This window comes from Schistocerca cancellata, chromosome 2, assembly GCF_023864275.1.
Source record: "Schistocerca cancellata isolate TAMUIC-IGC-003103 chromosome 2, iqSchCanc2.1, whole genome shotgun sequence".
Classification (NCBI taxonomy): domain Eukaryota; kingdom Metazoa; phylum Arthropoda; class Insecta; order Orthoptera; family Acrididae; genus Schistocerca; species Schistocerca cancellata.
This window is the reverse complement of record NC_064627.1, coordinates 970,040,917-970,060,931: the sequence shown is the minus strand read 5'-3', so window position 1 is coordinate 970,060,931 and position 20,015 is coordinate 970,040,917. Positions and strand designations below refer to the sequence as shown.

Below are 20,015 nucleotides of genomic sequence, written 5' to 3'. Positions count from 1 at the left end.
AAGAGAACGGACAAGACGATAGGACCTGTTGAGACATCAGGGAATGAGTTCCATGGTATTAGAGGGGGCTGTAGAGGGCAAAAACTGTAGAAGAGGACAGAGATTCGAATACATCCAGCAAATAATTGAGAACGTAAGTTGCAAGTGCTACTCGAGACGAAAAGGTTGGCACAGGAGAGAAATTGTGTGTGAATTCGTAAGGGACCAAACTGCTGAGGTCCTCGGCCCCTAGACTTACACACTATTTAAACTAACTTACGCTAAGAACAACACACACACCCATGCCCGAGGGAGGACTCGAACCTCCGGCGGGAGGGGCCGCGCAATCCGCGACATGGCGCCTCGAACCGTGCGGCCACTCCGGGCGGCGAGACGAATTCGTGGCGTCTTCGGTCAGAGCCTGATGACTCAAAAAAATAGTGTGTGCATGAAGGACAAAAATTCTCAAGCACAGATCTCGTTTTCCTTTATTTCTTCTGGAGTTATGTATGGTAACAATTGTGTATACGCTTATATTCTCCATTAGAATAGTCGACTTTGAAGCTTGTTACTCTTTTCGTGTCGAGAATAAATAAAAATTGTATAAAGTGTACTATTTAGGGTCAGAAAACGTAATGGACGTTTCAGTATCTTTGTTTGTATGAGTAGACTCAAGACATCTTACACAATTCAGCTATTATAACTTTTATGGTTATACACCGGAAAACAAAAGCCTTCTTTAAGTTCATGCCTTAAATAATTATTTCTCTAAATTAAAAACATTGCATATCCTTTTAATTCGAAATATTTTATTAAATAATTAAGGTCTTGTACATTCAGAACAATAAAAATATCATAAAAACTGTTGCTACATTCTTGCACATCACTGAAATACAGAACTCATATATTTGAAAAGGCAATAATTACGGAGAAGGTTTCACAAGACGTCCAGCGAAGAGGATCGTCCGTGTGACGTGATCCAAGATGAAGATCATGAAGGGGTGGTCGGCTTTGAAGATGACAGGTGGTGGTGGTGGAAGCACGGGAAAGCTCGCACCAAGAGGGAGGAGAACTGCAACAGCAAGAGCAGTCATTAGATAACTTTTCTAGGAAATAATTTTGTTACCGCTGTTTATGTACAAGACAGTTAAGATTTGCGGGGTTTCCAGATAGCGGAAGATGAGCAATGCTTACGAAAGGCAGGAATCATATTTCGTGTCCTGCAAGAACGTATTGCTTTAAATTACCATCATTTTGCCGAAAACATACCAAATTGCTCGATAAGTATGAACTGTGTGAGACACTACCCGCACGTTGGTATCTCCAAAACAAACGTTTCTTCATTGGATAGTACGGTGGGTACCAACTCCGTGATGAATTACGCGAGTTTAGTAGTGGTATGATATGACTGGCTCCCTCAACAGGAGCCAGTGCGCCAAATCTTCAATTAATCTCTTGCTATATGCAACTGTGCAAGGAAAATTAAAGTTTATCCCAGAAGAACAGTTCTAATTTTAAATTTATTTCCAACTTTCTAGAAAACAGTTTGTGACACTTTCTACAATTTGCTTCGCGTGTTTAATAATGTTCCGAAACTATCTCTTTGAAATATAGATGTACAAAGCTACAACATTTACTTGACAGTGGAAAATATCCTGGGAGGGGGGGGGGGGGGGGGGAATAGACCCGTGAAACGGGTTGACTTGGAGCAGAAGAAGCACCACAGGACATTTTAATTTCCACTGCCTATACTTTTACAAACAAATTCATAAAACTTTGTCAGCACGACCGTGAAGGATTCAGGGTTCACACTCACAGCAGCGGAAGTTCAAAAACATAACAAAATAAAACTTATTTGCATGCCAAATTTCATCATTTTTTTCACTTACTATTGGCTGCATTTGTTTCTACAGGTACACTTTTCTTCGTAAGTAAGAGTGATTCTTCGATGAATTTTGCACAGAATAGAAACCATACTTACAGGTGTGTGAAACTCTAGAATTTATTTAATTTATGAAAAAAATGAATGAGCTGTTACATTTTAAACTTCATGTTTAGAAGAAACTCCAATTTTATAGTTAATTATCTCAATTTTTACCAGAGGTTTTAATAGCTTTGGAAACCAGGAGCTCGTTTTTACTAGGCAGGAGTGTCAGCAAATGCGTCATACGGGACACAGTGTTATCGCAGCTGCCCAGACTATGGCGGACGCCTCATGGACGACCCGCATTCCCACCGGGTGTCACCTGTACGCAGTCGCTGTTCATTTCCTCCACGCTCTCTACTATGAGAATCCCGCAGGAGGTCGGAAGTACTTGTGCATCCGCAATGAAGAAGGTGTCCTTTGCCCAGTTAGGCGAATCAGCTATATGAATGCATGGTGTCTGTGCATTTGGACGCGTCCGAAAAAACAGACACCATTCATTCATATATAACAGACTGATGGCTCAAAATTTTACGACCATTGCCCGTGGCGATATTACATACCGGTTTGTGGCCCTGCTGGCGGATGACCCAGCAGGGAAAGTTTATAACCGGAGCAAAGACGAATGGGGAATCGTTCTAGCGATGATAAGGATCGCAAATAGGGAAATCCACTGACTTAAGCCATTCTGACAGAGGACAGACTGTTATGGCCTGGCACCTGGATATCAGCATCTTGGATACGGCAAAGTAGTTCGGTTGTTTGCATGCTGTTGTCGTGAGTGTCTGTGGAAGATGATTGAAGGACGGTCAAACCACAAGTAGGCGCCAAAGCGTTGGAGGTCCCTGCCCCATCACAGAACGCGGAGGTTGAAGGTTTGCACGGTATTTAAAGCAGGATGGACAGCGACCTGTGATGGACTTCTCGACACAGAATGAGGCTGCTGCAGCCACTAAGTGCTGCAGAGAACACAGTTAAGCGCACGACATCACCAGTGACGATTACTGTACGCACGGGATCGTCGAGACTGGAGCAACGGAAACGTGTCACGTGGTAGGATAAATCACGTTTCTTGTTACTTCAGGTCGAAGATCGAGTCCGAAAACGCGGTTATCCAGAAGAGCGGCTGCTCGAAAATTGCACTACACCATGGACTGTAATAAATGAACCTATCGCGGTAATTCAGATCCAGTTGTATCTTGTACCTGTCTTACCGCTTAAAATCGTTGGTATAATTGTCGCTATTCAACTCAAAAAATTATTGAGGCACATACAGCCTCCTCCTTACCTTTGTTCCTCCGTCCACCTTCCTGTAAAGACGCATTTCTTTTTTACTTATAATTTACGAATAGTAATGATAATATTTAAACTCATTTACACATCTACATCTACATGATTATTCTGCAGTTGAAAATTAAGTACCTGGCAGAGGAGGCATCGATTTACCTTCAAGTTACTTCTTTACCTTGCCACTCTCGAACAGCGCGCCAGAAAAAGGACACGTCAAACTTTCCGTTAGAGCTCTAGTTTCCTTATTCCGTTATCATGATCATTCCTCCCTATAGGTGGGCGCCATCAAAATATTTTCACGCTCTGAAGAGTAAGTTACTAATTTTGTGTTCAGAATTAATGTCTGTTTAAGTTTTCTACTAACGTTGGGAAGCGATTGGTTTGGTGAATTGTGAACAACGTGCCATCTGCGGGCCATTACATGCAAATTTCCATTTGCTTGCAGCATAAACTTAATTGTGTAATGCAAGATATTCCGTTGTCTTATACAGCGTATTATCGCAGTCTGCTGACAGGGGATGTCAAATAGATTCTGTATTTTTAGATTTGCAGAAGGCTTTCGACACTGTTCCTCTCAAGCGTGTTATAACCAAACTGTGTGACTATGAAATATCGCCTCAGTTGTGCGACTGGATTCGTGATTTCCTGTCAGAAAGGTCACAGTTCGTAGTATTCGGCGGAAAGTCATCGAGTACAACTCCCGACACGGTAACTCAGCGTGTTCGGTCAGAGAGCTGGTTGGCGTCTGTGATAAAAATCTGAGTGGAAGGATCAACAAACGAACTTTAACGGATGTCATGTGACGTCCGCAACGACCAAACCCAACGATCAACAACGAACAAAAATGCAAAAAAAATAAATAAATAAAATAAATAAATAAAATAAAGAAAAGTATAACAGAAGTAATATCCGGCGTACCTCAAGGAAGTGTTGTAGGCCCTCTATTGTTCCTGATCTATATTAACGCCATAGGAGACAATCTGAGTAGCCGTCTTGGATTGTTTGCAGATGATGCTGTCATTTACTGTCTTTAGAACGATCTCATAGATAATGTTGTGGGTAGAGCAAACCAAAGACTGCAACTCACTGGCAGAACACTTAGAAGGTGCAACAGATCTACTAAAGAGACTGCTTACACCACGCTTGTCGACCCTACTCTGGAGTACTGCTGTGCGGTGTGGGATCCGCATCAGGTGGGACTGAAGGATAATAATAAAAAAGTTCAAAGAAGGGCGGCTCGTTTTGCATTATCGCGAAGTAGGGGAGATAGTGCCAGAGACATGATGCGTGAATTGGAGTGTCAATCATCAAAACAAAGGCGTTTTTCGTTGCGACGGGATCTTCTCATATTTCCATCGCCAGTTTTCTCCTCCGAATGCGAAAACATTCTGTTTGCACCCACCTACATTGGAAGAAATGATCATCACGATAAAATAAGAGAAACCAGGGCTCGCATTGAAAGATTTAAGCACTCGTTTTTCCCGCACGCCGTCTGAGAGTAAAAATGTAAACGTAGTGTGAGTAGGGCCTCCCGTCGCGTAGACCGTTCGCCGGGTGCAAGTCTTTCGATTTGACGCCACTTCGGGGACTTGCGCGTCGATGGGGATGAAATGATGATGGTTAGGACACCACAACACCCAGTCCCTTAGCGGAGAAAATCTCCGACCCAGCCGGGAATGGAACGCGGGCTCTTAGGATTGACATGCCGTCACGCTGATCACTCAGCTACCGGGGGCGGACGTCCTAGAGTGGAACGGTAGAGAGATAGCTTGAAGGTGGTTCATTGAACCCTCTGCCAGGCACTTTATTGGGAATAACAGAGTAATCACGTAGATTTAAATGTAGACCAAGCTTTTCTGCGCCCCAACAGTGACTCTGAGCCTAAATGCAATGAAAACAAGTAACACAGGAGTTTCACTTTAGCCATGCAGGAGGTTTCGGTGTAATGAGGTTGAACTGATGATGTACCATTCTTTGTTATGTTCCTGCAGTGGTCAGTGTGAAGTATCTACCCTATAGACCATTAATTTTCATAAGAATTAAGTACAGCATTATCAATATTCATTTCTTTCCTCCTTTTATGAGGGATACATTACAGGACATAGGTGAGTGCAGTATCATTCTAAGGGGACATTCACATTGCTTTGCTTGGAATCTGTATAGTCCACACAAGGTATGGCAGCCGATGCGCAGTGATCAGTTTTCGTTCGAAAAGTTCAAATGTGTGTGAATTCCTAAGGGACCAAACTGCTGAGGTCCTCGGCCCCTAGACTTACACACTATTTAAACTAACTTACGCTAAGAACAACACACATAGCCACGCCCGAGGCAGTACTCGAATCTCCGGCGGGAGGGGCCGCGCAATCCGTGACATGACGCCTCTAACCGCGCGGCCACTCCGCGCGGCCCAGTTTTCGTTTTCGTCCACAGCCCTGGCAGAGTTCATTCGTCTTTTCGGAAGGGGAGGCCGACAAGTGTTTTCCATCTTTCGACCAGTCAGCGACGACGCTCTGCAATCTTACTCGAACGATGTTACAGAAACTATTAAGAAAAAAAATTTCATTTTTGCCTTACTTATAGCCTTATATGTCAGGTTCATGATTATGTACCCATCATTTTGTTAATGGTCATAGTTACTGCGGTATTTACGTGGAAGTAAGCCACTGAGAGAAATTTAACTTTGCGTTTGGTGCATGTTACATGATATGTTGTTACACATGAAATTTAGCTTACATATTGAATTTTTCTTTAGACGTGGGTAGAGATATCTATCTGTCACCAACCTCAAGAAAACTGATGGAGAAGACTTATTTGTGATCGCGCCGCACCAGCAATACAGCTAGGATGAAATATCCACAACATTCCTTCATATTTCATAAATGGTTTCAGACATCGAAACGAGATTTCTGGAAATGATATCAGCTAAAGAGGAAAGTGTTTTACATATCGTTATTGCGCAAAACTTTATTATCCACCGTGTTACTCCACTAACTACAGATTATTTTCAATGAAAGGATGTAATTTTTAAGGGCTGTCAATATTTGGTCAAACAAGAAATGCTATGGGTTTTCGATCAACATAAGAGAAGACATTACTCGTTTTTTTTTTTTTTTTGTACCGAGGACGTGCTTTTTCATTAGCTAATGACTTTTCTTTTCCTTACTGCCTCGCTTAATAAACCACTGTTTCAGAATTCTCTCACAGTTATCCCTGCACAACATGTTAGTGAGGTGAGACTATGTAAAGTCCACTGTGGTTTGGCAAAAGAAGCAATTTTTAAAACGGCAACCAGAGAAATGTGTAGGTTTTACTCAAAATTCTCCACTTTTGACGTTCTCTGGAAGTTACAAATGGTTAACAAGCCAGGCGAAAGTAAATCACTGCATTTTAAGTGGAATTCTTTTTAGTTACTAACGAAAGCAAGGATGATAGTAGATCTTTTTGAATGGTCACCATGCAACTGTGGACATGGAGGAGCCCCACTTAATGTGTACAAAACATGCGAGTGTAGGCTTCAGTTTAGAACGTACTTCTCCTCCCTTGCTCGGCGTTTACCCTATAACGCCTGCTCATAACCCCCACCACTACCCTCACCCCACATGTGCCATGCTGTCTGGGCATCTACCGGCCATGGCGTTCTGCGCGGAATGTAGCAGCTGAACCGTGGCATGGTCGACCCTGCTCCAGCCCTGATCGAGGCTTGATATCTCGCGTTAAATCGCAGCTCGGATAGATAATCTGGCATAGCTAGTCTTAAATGGGCGCGCACGGTTGTGCTATTGGCTGTTGGGATGGCAGGGACGAACTGTGTGTGTGTGTGTGTGTGTGTGTGAGAGAGAGAGAGAGAGAGAGAGAGAGAGAGAGACGAAGAGAGAGAGAGAGAGAGAGAGAGAGAGAGAGAGAGAGAGAGAAGCGACTGCAGAGTGAGTGCGTGCTCACAGGGGAGATAAGAGGTGGAGCCATAGTGCACTTGGCTGTATGCAGAGCTGCTGTGTGTTGTGTCCTGTGTGGAAGGGTGGTTGTATGTGCCGGCTAGGTCCTGCCAAGCTCAGTACAAACTGCCGCAGTGTCTGCAGGCAGCGCGTGTCAGCTTGTCTCAGTTCCACCAGTGGATCGCACTCTCAGCATAGCAGTTGCTGCTCACTTCCCACTGAAGGCAACGTTCTGGAAATACCTTGTGGAACAAGTTATTGGTGCTAGTGTGTGCAACGCGTTCAACTTCAGATGGGTCTTGTAGTGTTGATAGGGGGCATTTGTGCTGTTTGAAATTATAAGCACACAGTGTCATCAGAGATGCTGTGTCGCCTGGAGGCTTGCTCGGACCATCTCTGTCTTGCAAGATTCATGGGAGGTGATGCGCACTGTTAATCGTGACTAGAAGACACATTAGTCGGCAGTGGTGTGCCATTAGTAATAGTACAGCCCAGACCGAGTGGTACGGTTGCAGTTATATTGTGATGAAGTGGAACATGTTGATTTACTGCTTTATTCTTTTAGATAACGAAAGAGATTGAAGTATTGTTGAGAAGAATATTTTATTATGTTTATTTTGATGAGTAATAGAAGATTTAATTTAAGATAACTGATTCCGGATTTTGTTCTTTATTGTGGCAGTTTGTAATTACCCATTCTTGGTTCAAACATCCAGGCTCTTGAGTATTGGGAAAGATAAGCAGACATGCATAATTTACAATTTGAATTTGGGGGGGAGGATTAATCGTTGAATATTTAATGGCATTTTTATGAGTTGCATTTTTTGAAAAGATGTCTTTTGATGTTAAAGACTACTTACTTTTGTCTACTCAAGAACTGTAATTTTTTGTGTTTTAAGGTTTGCGAAGAAAAGAAAGAGATGATTATTCAATATAGAGATTCTCTAATCAGAAAACTAATTACATTTGATGTTATAATTTGTCCCAAGTAACTGCCCGCATCCAAAGTTCATGCCAGAATATGAGTTATCATTTTTACTTATTCAGATTTATTATGAACAAAGAAAGCTTTGCTCTTTTTTTTTTTTTTTAAAAAAAGCGCATTTCATGAGGAGGATCTCAGTACTTGGTTGTAGCTCAAAAATGTGACGCGCTTTCAAGACAAGAGCAGTGTCACGATTTTCCCATTGCGCAACAGGTAAGACAAAATAAAAAAAATTAAAAAAGGGAAAATTCGTTTTTTCCATGGCCAATTGATAAGTTCAGTAGTTTAATGACTCACGGTGTTCAATTCAGACAGTATTCTTGCCATTACGAATGTTTAAACATACAGGGAACAAGATTGGCACTTTCGAGTTACTTTCTCGCAGTCAAATTTTGCGACACAATCTCGCAGTCGATTTCTCATGTGCAGAGTTCACGAACTTCTATGCTGGAAGTTTACGTTACCTAACGGATAGCTTACACCGCCAGCGAGCAAAATTTTTAATGAATAACAAGTCATATTATTTTAATTAAGATAACTTTCAGTGTGGGTAACATAACGGATATATAAAAAAGAATCGTCTGATTTGCCACGTCTATGTTTCTGAAACTAATACATGTAATACATGTGTACAATGAATTTTCTCTTTTGATGATCGGGAAACTCAAAACGTTATTTTTCATACCTCTTCAAGGTGTTCAATATGCTCCCTTGAGATGCACGACATATGTCAATTAGATATTCTAGTTGTTCCCACACTGCAAAGAGCATGTCTTGCGTTACAGCTTCCACAGTTACTGTTATGAGATGTCTCAGTTCATTTATTGTTGTTGGTAACTGAAGCACATAAACATAATCTCTTATAATCCCCCACAAGAAATAATCACATACATTCAGGTCCGGTGACCTTGGAGGCCAGTAATGTAAGGCTGAATCATTTGGTCCAGTGCGACCGATCCATCGTTCAGTAATCCTGATTAAAAAAAAAATTCCCACACTTCCAGATGCCATGGTGTTGGTGCCCCATTATGTTAGTAAATGACGTCGTTCGAATGACGTGGGAAAAGAAAGTTCTGAAGCATATCGTGATATGTGCGTCCTGTAACAGTGTTCTCGGTAAAGAAAAATGGACCATACATCTTTTCCTACGAAACTGCGCAAAAAACACTAAATTTCGGAGACTCCCTCTGATGTTGTACAACTTCATGCGATTGTTCCGTACCGCATGTTCACAATTTATGACGGTCCACTTTTCCATTTAAATGGAATGTTGCCTCATCACTAAACACTAAGCGTGGGAGAAAACTGTCATCCTGCATCTCACCAAGAACGAAATTACAGAACTTCTCACACGTTGTTCTTTGTCACCTTCACGAAGAGCTTGCAGTAGCTGAATTACGGATGATTTAATGTGTAAACGTTGATGCAATACACGTCAGATGGACATCAGGGACACGTTGAGCTGTCGAGCTGCACGGCGAACGGATTTCTGCGTACTCCTTGTGAAACTATGGCGGATGCGTTCGACTTAGGTGTCAGACACTCTGGGACGGCTGCCGATTTGCCATTACACAAACAACCTCTTTCCTCTTTCTCGGAATCGTTTATGCCATCGTCTAATGCTCTGTTCTGTAGGAGGATCCACACCATACCTAGTATGAAACCGAGCGAGGTGGCGCAGTGGTTAGCACACTGGACTCGCATTCGGGAGGACGCGTTTCAAAACCGCGTCCGGCTATACTGATTTAGGTTTTCCGTGATTTCCCTAAATCGCTTCAGGCAAGTGTCGGGATAGTCCCTTTGAAAGGGCACGGCTGACTTGCTTGCCTAATCGGACGGGACCGATGACCTCGCTGTTTGGTCCCCACCCACAAATCAACCAACCTAGTACGAAAGACACGCTAAACATTTATTACTGACCCGCACTGCGCATGACGTAGAACACAAAACGCTTTCTGTTCTCCTGACACAATTTTACGAGAACTGACGTAGTCGCACACTGCTGCTACCTAGCGGGAACCATGTAAAACTCGAGAGTCTGCTCTTTCCAAAAGTAAGCTGTTCACGCACATATCTCAAATAACATAATAGTTACGATTTTTAAAATCGGATGATCGTTTTTGATACCCCCTGTATATGAAAATGGTATTGTAGGACTCACGACGAAGGACGCGGTGATAGTTTTACATTTGGTAAGTACAGTACTTACGCAACCTTTGTGAAGGTCGCCATGCTGGTTATCTGACATCGATTTGGATCCAGCGCCTGCGCAGTTATGCGACGCAAAAACTTCCTTAAATTTAAAGAGTGTGGTGCATCGGGCAAGTGAGGTGATGTTTATTCATATTTAAATTTGTCAGTCGAGTTTGCCTACCTTCTTTTCTTCTGACGTACATGTTTTGGTTATGTAAATTTCTTGCTTTAAATTTCACCAAGTAACTGAGATGCAGTGTTTGTTTTAATTTTTAAATTTGTCGGTCGGTTTGGCAATTAACTGGACTAGCTCCTTCTCTGGTTATGTAACAGTTTTTTGTTACAGCAGCTACCATAATCATGTGCGGAAACTGTGTTGATGTAACAGTGAACCAACAGCCATAGAGGTGGCATGTTGAGTGGTACGGCCGACCGCCTAATCTAAAGATAATCCGCCATGTAAACATCTTTTAGAAATGGGGAGCTTGATGTTCTCTTACTGCAAAGGATTTATTCTATTTGTAATTGCATTGCTTACCTATCCAGTGATTTAATTTCTTGATGACTGTGAAAATTTGTTTTCCTAAAATTTATGGTAAAGTTTAGCCAATGAAATTTTAAAAAGCTTTGAAAGTATTAAAGTTGATGTTTTAATCTCATGTAGAACTACTGAATTTTATTGACATTTGGTTTTATTGTAGAGTCTTGACTAGATATAAATTTAAATTGTCATGGTTTTGCAAACAAAGGAAAGCTTTACCTAGAGTCCAATATATGTCAGTAATTTTGATTTGAAATTGCCATCTTTCGGGTATTTAGTAAAATAAACAAGTTCTGCTTTTAGATAGTGCTTAACATTTCTTGTCCCAGCACCTCTCCTACACGACAGGGTTGGAACTGCCCATTTGGTTCAAAAATTAATGAGTATTTATCTGATTAAAGCTTTGTAGAATATAAATTATAATATTTTCTAAAGTATGAGACAACTAGAAATTGAAGGTATCATGACAGTGAGGACAACGTGAATTTAATTGCTCGCTATCTGTGCAGCTTCACGTTTGATTTGTTCTCTGATGGCGCAGACATCATTTAGGAGGATAACTGTCAGTGTCACAAGGCCAGAATCGTGCTACAGTGGTTAGAGGAACATGGTAGTGAACTCACGCTGATGTATTGGCTATCAGTTCGTCGATCTGAAGACATCTGCGACTGTCAGGCGTCAGATACGCGCCCACAATCCACCAGCCGGTAATTTATGGAAAATGTATGGCCAGTGTGAAGGCAGCTTGTCCCATAAGCTACCGGAAAAACTATCATGGACTTGTCGAATCAATGCCCTGAATAATCGCTTTTGTTGTGCATTCCAAAAGTCGACCAATACGCTATTAAACAGATGGCCACAATGTTTTGATTCATCAGTCCGTGAAATAATTTAAATGCATTGAAATTAAATGAAAAGATGTGCTGGGATCAATTCAGTAAAGGAGCAATAACATGAAATGGTATCGGTTCAAACAGTTAATGACCAAGAGCTCACATGGAAAACCAGCCCCAATCAAAGAAAGGGAAAGCAGAAAGGTGGAAGGAGTATATAGAGGGGCTATATAAGGGAGATGTACATGCGGGCAATGTTATGGAAATGGAAGAGGACGTAGAGGAAGATGCGAAGAGAGATATTATACTGCACGAATAATTTGATGAAGCACTGAAAGAATTAATTCGAAACAACGTCCTGGGAGTGGGCAACATACTGTGAGAGCTACTGATAGCTTTGGGAGAGTCAGCCATGACAAAACTCTTCCATCTGGTGAGAAATATGTATGAGACAGGTGAACTACCCTCAGACTTCAAGAAGAATATAATAATTCTGTTGTGTACATAGTTCCGCGTAGTCAGCGCGTACACAACTTTCCCACTAGAGCGCGCCCCGCTAAGCACAACAGTGCAGGCGCAGTGCTCGTCCGTCTCCGCACTACGAGATGGCGCTGCCATAGAGACGGACCAAATTCTGCTTCCGCCGATCCGTGTATTAATATGTAATGCAGCCAATGAGATTGCTGCTAACGTAGAACCTTTTCTCCTCACGGATCACACTCGCGCAGTGATACATGAACACACGAGGTATTATAACGAGTGTACAGACCTTCGATTAGTCAGTCTGCATTAGTCTGCACCAGTCTATAGTCAAGTTTCAGTCTGCGCCTAATAAGATTATCATATTCCTGTACATAACCATGAAGATAAATGTATAGACACTTTGTCAAGTATCAGAGATATGTGAGAATAAGATTAACGTACCAAGACCAAAGGAACTTCAGATTATCAATTGTAAATAGCATCCAGAACCAAGTTAAATAGTTTTTAGGCTTGTTATTATTTTAATAAATGTGTGTGAAAATTAATCAAGTTCTGTTTAAAGTAGGTCACCGTCAATCTACTACTCTAAACATGCAAGTGGCATTTCTATCGTCTGACCTAATGGCAGAAGACAAACACGCCACGATAAGACCACGAGTCATATTGCTGACACTCGCCTACTTCGTCAGAGCGACAAGTCAAATAATCTGATGGTGTGTTTACTGAAGGTCTTACAGTACGCTCACCACAAATTCCAATCCCAAGGAAAGCAGGTGCAGACAGGTGTGAAAATTACCGAACTATCAGTTTAATAAGTCACGGCTGCAAAATACTAACACGAATCCTTTACAGAAGTATGGAAGAAGTACTCGAAGCCGACCTTGGCGAAGATCAGTTTGGATTCCGGAAAAAAATAGGAACACGCGAGGCAATACTGACGCTACAACTTCTCGTAGAAGATAGATTACGGAAAGGGAAACCTACGTTTCTAGCATTTGTACACGTAGAGAAAGCTTTTGACAATGTTGACTAGAATACTCTCTTTCAAATTCTAAAGGTGGCAAGGGTATAATAGAGGGAACGAAAGGTTATTTACAATTTGTACAGACGCCAGATGGCAGTTATAAGAGTCAAGGAACATGAAAGGGAAGCAGTGGTTGACACGCGAGTGAGACAGGGTTGTAGCCCATCCCCGATTTTATTCAATCTAGCTGTAAAGGGAACAAAAGAAAAATTTGGAGTAGGAATTGAAATCCAGGGAGAAGAAATAAACACTTTGAGGTTTGCCGAGGACTTAGAAGAGCAGTTGAACGGAATGGACAGTGTCTTGAAAGGAGGAGATAAAATGACCTTCAACAAAAGCCAAATGAGGATAATGGAATTTAGTCGAATTAAATCAGGTGATGCTGAGGGGATTAGATTAGGAAATAAGACACTTGTAATAGATGGGTTTTGCTATGTGGGGAGCAAAATAACTGACGATGGTCGAAGTAGAGAGGATATAAAATGTAGACTGGCAATTGCAAGAAAAGCGTTTCTGAAGAAGAGAAATTTGTTAACATCGAGTACAGATTAAGTGTAATGTAGTCTTTTCTGAAAGTATTTGTAAGGACTGTAGCTATGTATGGCAATGAAACATAGACGATAAATAGTTTAGACAAGAAGAGAATAGAAGTTTTCGAAATGTGATGCTACAGAAGAATACTGATGATTAAATGGGTAGATTACGTAACTAATGAAGAGATACTGAAGAGAATTGGGAAGAAGAGGAATTTGTGGCAGAACTTGACTTGAAGAAGGGATCGGTTGGTAGGACACGTTCTGAGGGACCAAGGAATCACCACTTAGTATTGGAGAGAAGCGTAGAGGGTAAAAATCCTAGAGGGAGACCAAGGGATGAATACAGTAAGCAGATTCAGAGGGATGCAGGTAGAAGTCGGAATGAAGAGGCTTGCACAGGATAGAGTAGCATAAAGAGCTGCATCAAACCAAACTTTGGACTGAAGACCACAACAATAACCACAACACGAAATGGACATGCAGTAACAACTGAAAATTTGTGGCTGACTGGCTTCTTCAATTTCCAAATATCTAATAATTTTACCTGACATGTTGCATGTCGTAACCTCATTAATTTCACTACCTCACCCCATTAATTTAATTTCAGTTCATTTTATAATATCATGTAACTGAGGGTGCACAAACAACGTTTTGGTAGTACTTAGTTAAACACAAAGAAATCCAGCTGGCGAAATTGTTCACAACATAAGCAAATACCACAAAGTGACGTGAGCAGTCTGTACTACAGCTTTTAACGGCAGTGTGTAACAAGGCGTGTGGTGCATGTGACGAGCCACTATTGAAGATAGATGAGTTACACCCATTAGTACTCCGCTACATACTGAAAATTTCACCCTGGTAAAGACTGTGTGTGTGTGTGTGTGTGTGTGTGTGTGTGTGTGCGTGTATTGTCGAACTGTTCACAACTTACGCCTGCTACTTTGTTCATGTCTACATGAAACAGAAAAAGAATTGTATAAAGTGTATTGTTCAGGACCAGCAGACAAAATATTCGAACGCAGATACTTACTAGACATTTCAACATCGTTGTTTGTCTGTATAGAAAAACATCTTACAGGATTAAGATATTTTAACTTTCAAAGGATATAAGTTGAGAAAGAAAAGTGTTTTTATTGTCGCACCATACAGATTTTTCTCAATTAAAAGAGAAATAGTTAAAAAATTTTGGATATGAAATATCTTTTATTAAATCTTTAAGGTCTTCCAGATTTCACCAGAATGAATAATAGCAATTTCATCAAAACTGTAGCTACAGAAGTATTTTGGGATCACTGGAATACACGACTCACATATTTCAAACATTCAGTAATTGTCCAGAAGGTTCAACACACAACTCACATTTTTCAAACATTCAATAATTACGCAGAAGATTTCACAAAACGTCCAGCGAAGAGGATCGTCCCTGTGACCTCATCCACAATGAAGAAGATGAAGGGGTGGTCAGCCTTGAAGATGACGGGCGGTGGAGGCGGAAACAGTGGAAAGCTCGCACCCTCTGTTATGAGAACTGCAACAGGAGGAGCGGACATGATAAAACTGTCTTAGGAAACACACTGATGTGACAAAAGTCATGTGATATCTCCTAACATCGTGTCGGACATCCATTTATTCGTCGTAGTGCAGCATCTCGACGTGGCAAGGATTCAAAAAGTCGTTGGAAGTGCTCTGCAGAAATACTGAGCCATAATGCCTCTATAGCCGTCCATAAATGCGAAAGTGTTGCGAGTGCAGGATGTTGTGCACGAACTGACCTCTCCATTATGTTCCATAAACACTCGTTGTGACTGACGTCGGGCGATCTGTGTGGCCAAATCATTCGCTCGAATGGTCCGGAATATTCTTCAAACCAATCACGAAAAACTGTGGCCCAGTGACATGACATCGTTGTTTGGAAATATGACCCCCATGAATGCCTGCAAATGGTCTTCAAGTAGCGGAACATGACCATTTCCAGTCAATGATCGGTTCAGTTTTACCACAGGGCACAATCTGTTCCACGTAAACACAGACCACACCCTTAAGGAGCCACCACTAGCTTGCACATTGCCTTACCAACCTGGTTATATGTTTTTGCGGGGTCTGCGCCACACTAGAACCCTATCATCAGCTCTTACCAACTGAAATCGGGACTCACCTGACCATATCACGGTTTTCCAGTCGTCTAGGGTCCACCGATATGATCATGAGCCCAGGAAGGGCGCTGCAAGCAATGTCGTGCTATTAGCAAAGGTACGCGCGTCGGTCGTCTGCTGCCATAACGCATTAAGCCAGATTAAGGCGTTCGATACAGTTCCCCATAGTCGTTTAATGGACAAAGTAAGAGCATATGGACTATCAGACCAATTGTGTGATTGGATTGAAGAGTTCCTACATAACAGAACGCAGCATGATATTCTCAATGGAGAGAAGTCTTCCGAAGTAAGAGTGATTTCAGGTGTGCCGCAGGGGAGTGTCGTAGGACCGTTGCTATTCACAATATACATAAATGACCTTGTGGGTGACATCGGAAGTTCACTGAGGCTTTTTGCGGATGATGCTGTGGTATATCGAGAGGTTGTAACAATGGAAAATTGTACTGAAATGCAGGAGGATCTGCAGCGAATTGACGCATGGTACAGGGAATGGCAATTGAATCTCAATGTAGACAAGTGTAATGTGCTGCGAATACATAGAAAGAAAGATCCCTTATCATTTAGCTACAATATGGCAGGTCAGCAACTGAAGCAGTTAATACCATAAATTATTTGGGAGTACGCATTAGGTGTGATTTAAAATGGAATGATCATATAAAGTTGATCGTCGGTAAAGCAGATGCCAGACTGAGATTCTTTGGAAGAATTCTAAGGAAATGCAATCCGAAAACAAAGGAAGTAGGTTACAGTACGCTTGTTCGCCCACTGCTTGAGTACTGCTCAGCAGTGTGGGATCGGTACCAGATAGGGTTGATAGAAGAGATAGAGAAGATCCGACGGAGAAAAAAATGGCTCCGAGCACTATGCGACTTAACTTCTGAGGTCATCAGTCGCCTAGAACTTAGAACTAATTAAACCTAACTAACATAAGGACATGACACACATCCATGGCCGAGGCAGGATTCGAACCTGCGACCGTAGCGGTCGCTCGGCTCCAGACTGTAGCGCCTACAACCGCACGGCCACTCCGGTCGGCTCCAATGGAGAGCAGCGCGCATCGTTACAGGATCATTTAGTAATCGCGGATGCGTTACGCAGATGATAGATAAACTCCAGTGGAAGACTCTGCAGGACAGACGTTCAGTAACTCGGTACGGGCTTTTGTTGAAGTTTCGAGAACATACCTTCACCGAGGAGTCAAGCAGTATATTGCTCCCTCCTACGTATATCTCGTGAAGAGACCATGAGGATAAAATCGGAGAGATTAGAGCCCACACGGAGGCATACCGACAATCCTTCTTTCCACGGACAATACGAGACTGGAATAGAAGGGAGAACCGACAGAGGTACTCAGGGTACCCTCCGCCACACACCGTCAGGTGGCTTGCGGAGTATGGATGTAGATGTAGATGTAGATGTAGATGTCTTAACAGATACGTTCGGTGTACGTCCCACATTGATTTCTGCGGTTATTTCAGTCTGTGTCGCTTGTCTGTTGGCACTGGCAACTCTATGCAAACGTCGATGTTCTCGGTCGTTATTTGAAGGTCGTCGGCCTCTACGTTATCCGTGGTGAGAGGTAATGCCTGAAATTTGGTATTCTCGGCACACTGTTGACACTGTGGATCTCGGTATGTTGTACTTCCTAACGATTTCCGGAATGGAACGTTCCATGCGTCTGGCTCCGACTACCATTCCACGTTCAAAGTCTGTTAATTCGCGTCGTGGGCCATAAACACGTCGGAAACCTTTTCACATGAGTCACCTGAGTAGAAATGGCAGCTGCTCCAGCGCACTGCCCTTTTATACCTTGTGTACGAGCGCGATACTAGTGCCACCTGTATGTGTATGCATATAGCCATGGTTCAAATGGTTCAAATGGCTCTGAGCACTATGGGACTCAACTTCTGAGGTCATTAGTCCCCTAGAACTTAGAACTGCTTAAACCTAACTAACCTAAGGACAGCACAAACATCCATGCCCGAGTCAGGATTCGAACCTGCGACCGTAGCGGTCTCGCGGTTCCAGTCTGCAGCGCCTAGAACCGCACGGCCACTCTCGCAGGCCATATCGCCATCCCATGGCTTTCGTCACCTCAGTGTAATTATACTATCAAACTTTTGTTAGTCCAACTTGACTGTAAAATCTCACACGTTAATGCTACGACCAGTCCAAGCCATTATACAAGCAACCTTCACGAACTAACTCATATCATCAGTGTGCCAAATGTATCACATAGATTTCTACCTTCACAGCACTTCTGTCGCAGTATATGTTGAACTAACTCACCTGGGTTAATTAATTTAACAGAAGGACACCCTCAGGTTTTATAACTATGAAAACTATAATTTTAAATATAAACTTGTATGCGCAACAGCGTGCTGCGTTGTTTTCATCGTCATAGTCAGTTTTGAGAGGAAAGAGGATTGTTGTATTTATAGCTTATCAACTTATGATTAGAATACCACTATGGAATCTGAATCCTCTCATTCACAGATTAAAACTATGACAAATACTGTCATTGAAACTACTATCCTCATAGGTCCAGCAGCTGGACAGAACTCTCCTGTACCCCTCATTTTAATGATCACAATGATTTTCTGCTCATCTTAAGTGACTTCATTTCCTAACCGATCTTCCGTTTGCAGTAACAGTAAAGGGTGAGGAGGAGATGGAGAGAGTTTGGGAGGGGGGAAAGGAGGAAAAGTACAAAGAGAGGGAAGAAGAAGAGGAGATGGACAAAGAGAGCGGGAGGACGAGATGGACAGAGAGAGAGAGAGGGGGGGGGGGGGAAGTAGATTAGGGCGTATGTGTAATTCCCACACGTATTTAACAACTGCGAAGCGTTGCAGGATTCGTTAATCTAATATATGTTCGTGGTCTTTGTCAGCATGCTGTGTCAGGTAATGTTTGCTAGGTTACATAACAACTACTACAACTAAGTTAGTTAGTAAACAATTTTGTGTAGGTTTGGAATAATATCCTGCCTCGATTTAATCTAATTAACTTATACATAGATTTTACGTAGCTGTAGAAAGAAATAACAGGCCACAATAACCTAATTATTAATCTTCTAAACACATATTTCTACAGTAAAACTTAAATATCACCAAGTTGTCATGTTTCGACTTATCAGTGTATTTTCACGGCGTATTGACTCATCCATTATATTTCAGGCGTGCAGCTGCGTAAACTCCATTTCTTCGACAGATATTTCGGTCAAATACTATAGTTCTACAGATACAGGACTCGCATTTGCTATCTTAAAAACGAAAGTCGTGTTATTGCTCTTGCAGTCACAGAAAAGAGAATAGCCAGAGATGAAGCATGGTGGCAAGAATTTGTATGAACTAAATTCGTAGTTAGAAGCTCGATTTATTCCGGGATATACGAGGTCTATTACTAGGACCTGTTCTGCAGCGATGTCTTTGCCGATTGAGCAAACAAAGCGGCTGATTGCATGATTTTTCCAGTGTGAAACCGCTATCTCTGTTAATTAAATTCTTTGCCAAACTAATTTACACCGTTTACTCACCACCGAGTCCCAGAATAAGAAAGCAGACAGTAGAATTTCGGCGTTGTCATTCGGCTTAGAGTGGTCATTGTCGATCCACTGCTATGCCATAGCCGAGTAATGGGCTGTAAGGGCGGGGTATACTTTTGGTGCTCCGTGCATCCCTCCTGGAGTGTATGCGTCGTCTGATCAGTCTATAAAAGGCCGCATTAGCAGAGTAGCTTGTAAACACCAGCCTTGCAGAGCATCACATTATCCTTGACATTACCCAAAAGTGGCGCTGTCTTCTTTGGAGGGCGAAGAATCATTGTAACTTTATATGAACTATCTGAATTAATTTGACTATAAACTACTCATATATGATAGTGCAATTATGGATTAAAATTTTTCTAGTTCATCTTCTCACTCATGAAGTTCACCTTCGGTGTTCAGGCTCAGTATTGATTACAGAATGAAGGCTTTCACGGCCGGATGACATAGCTTCTGGTAAATATTTCGGTATGTGAGGTCGTGGTCCAAGAAACTCTTCTGTGCCTGACGTTTCGTCCAAGACTGCGCTGGACATCCTCAGAACGCTCCTCCTCTGAGTCTTGCGACTGACCGTTCGGACGTCCGAGAGCGACATATA

At 42.1% G+C, this 20,015-nt stretch overlaps 1 protein-coding gene across 2 annotated transcripts in view; it reads right to left on the bottom strand.

The window, feature by feature from the left end:
• Positions 1–810: 810 nt before the first annotated feature.
• Positions 811–20,015, bottom strand: part of LOC126162930 (leukocyte elastase inhibitor-like) — a 121,228-nt gene continuing 102,023 nt past the window's right edge. Inside the window, exon 8 of one of the 2 annotated variants that reach the window (XM_049919752.1) lies at positions 811–1,051. In XM_049919752.1, coding sequence (XP_049775709.1) covers positions 903–1,051 — 149 coding nt within the window. In that variant the 3' untranslated portion in view covers positions 811–902. Of the gene's footprint in view, positions 1,052–14,964; positions 15,249–20,015 lie in introns of those variants that run through there. The other variant, XM_049919751.1, reaches the window with a different exon arrangement.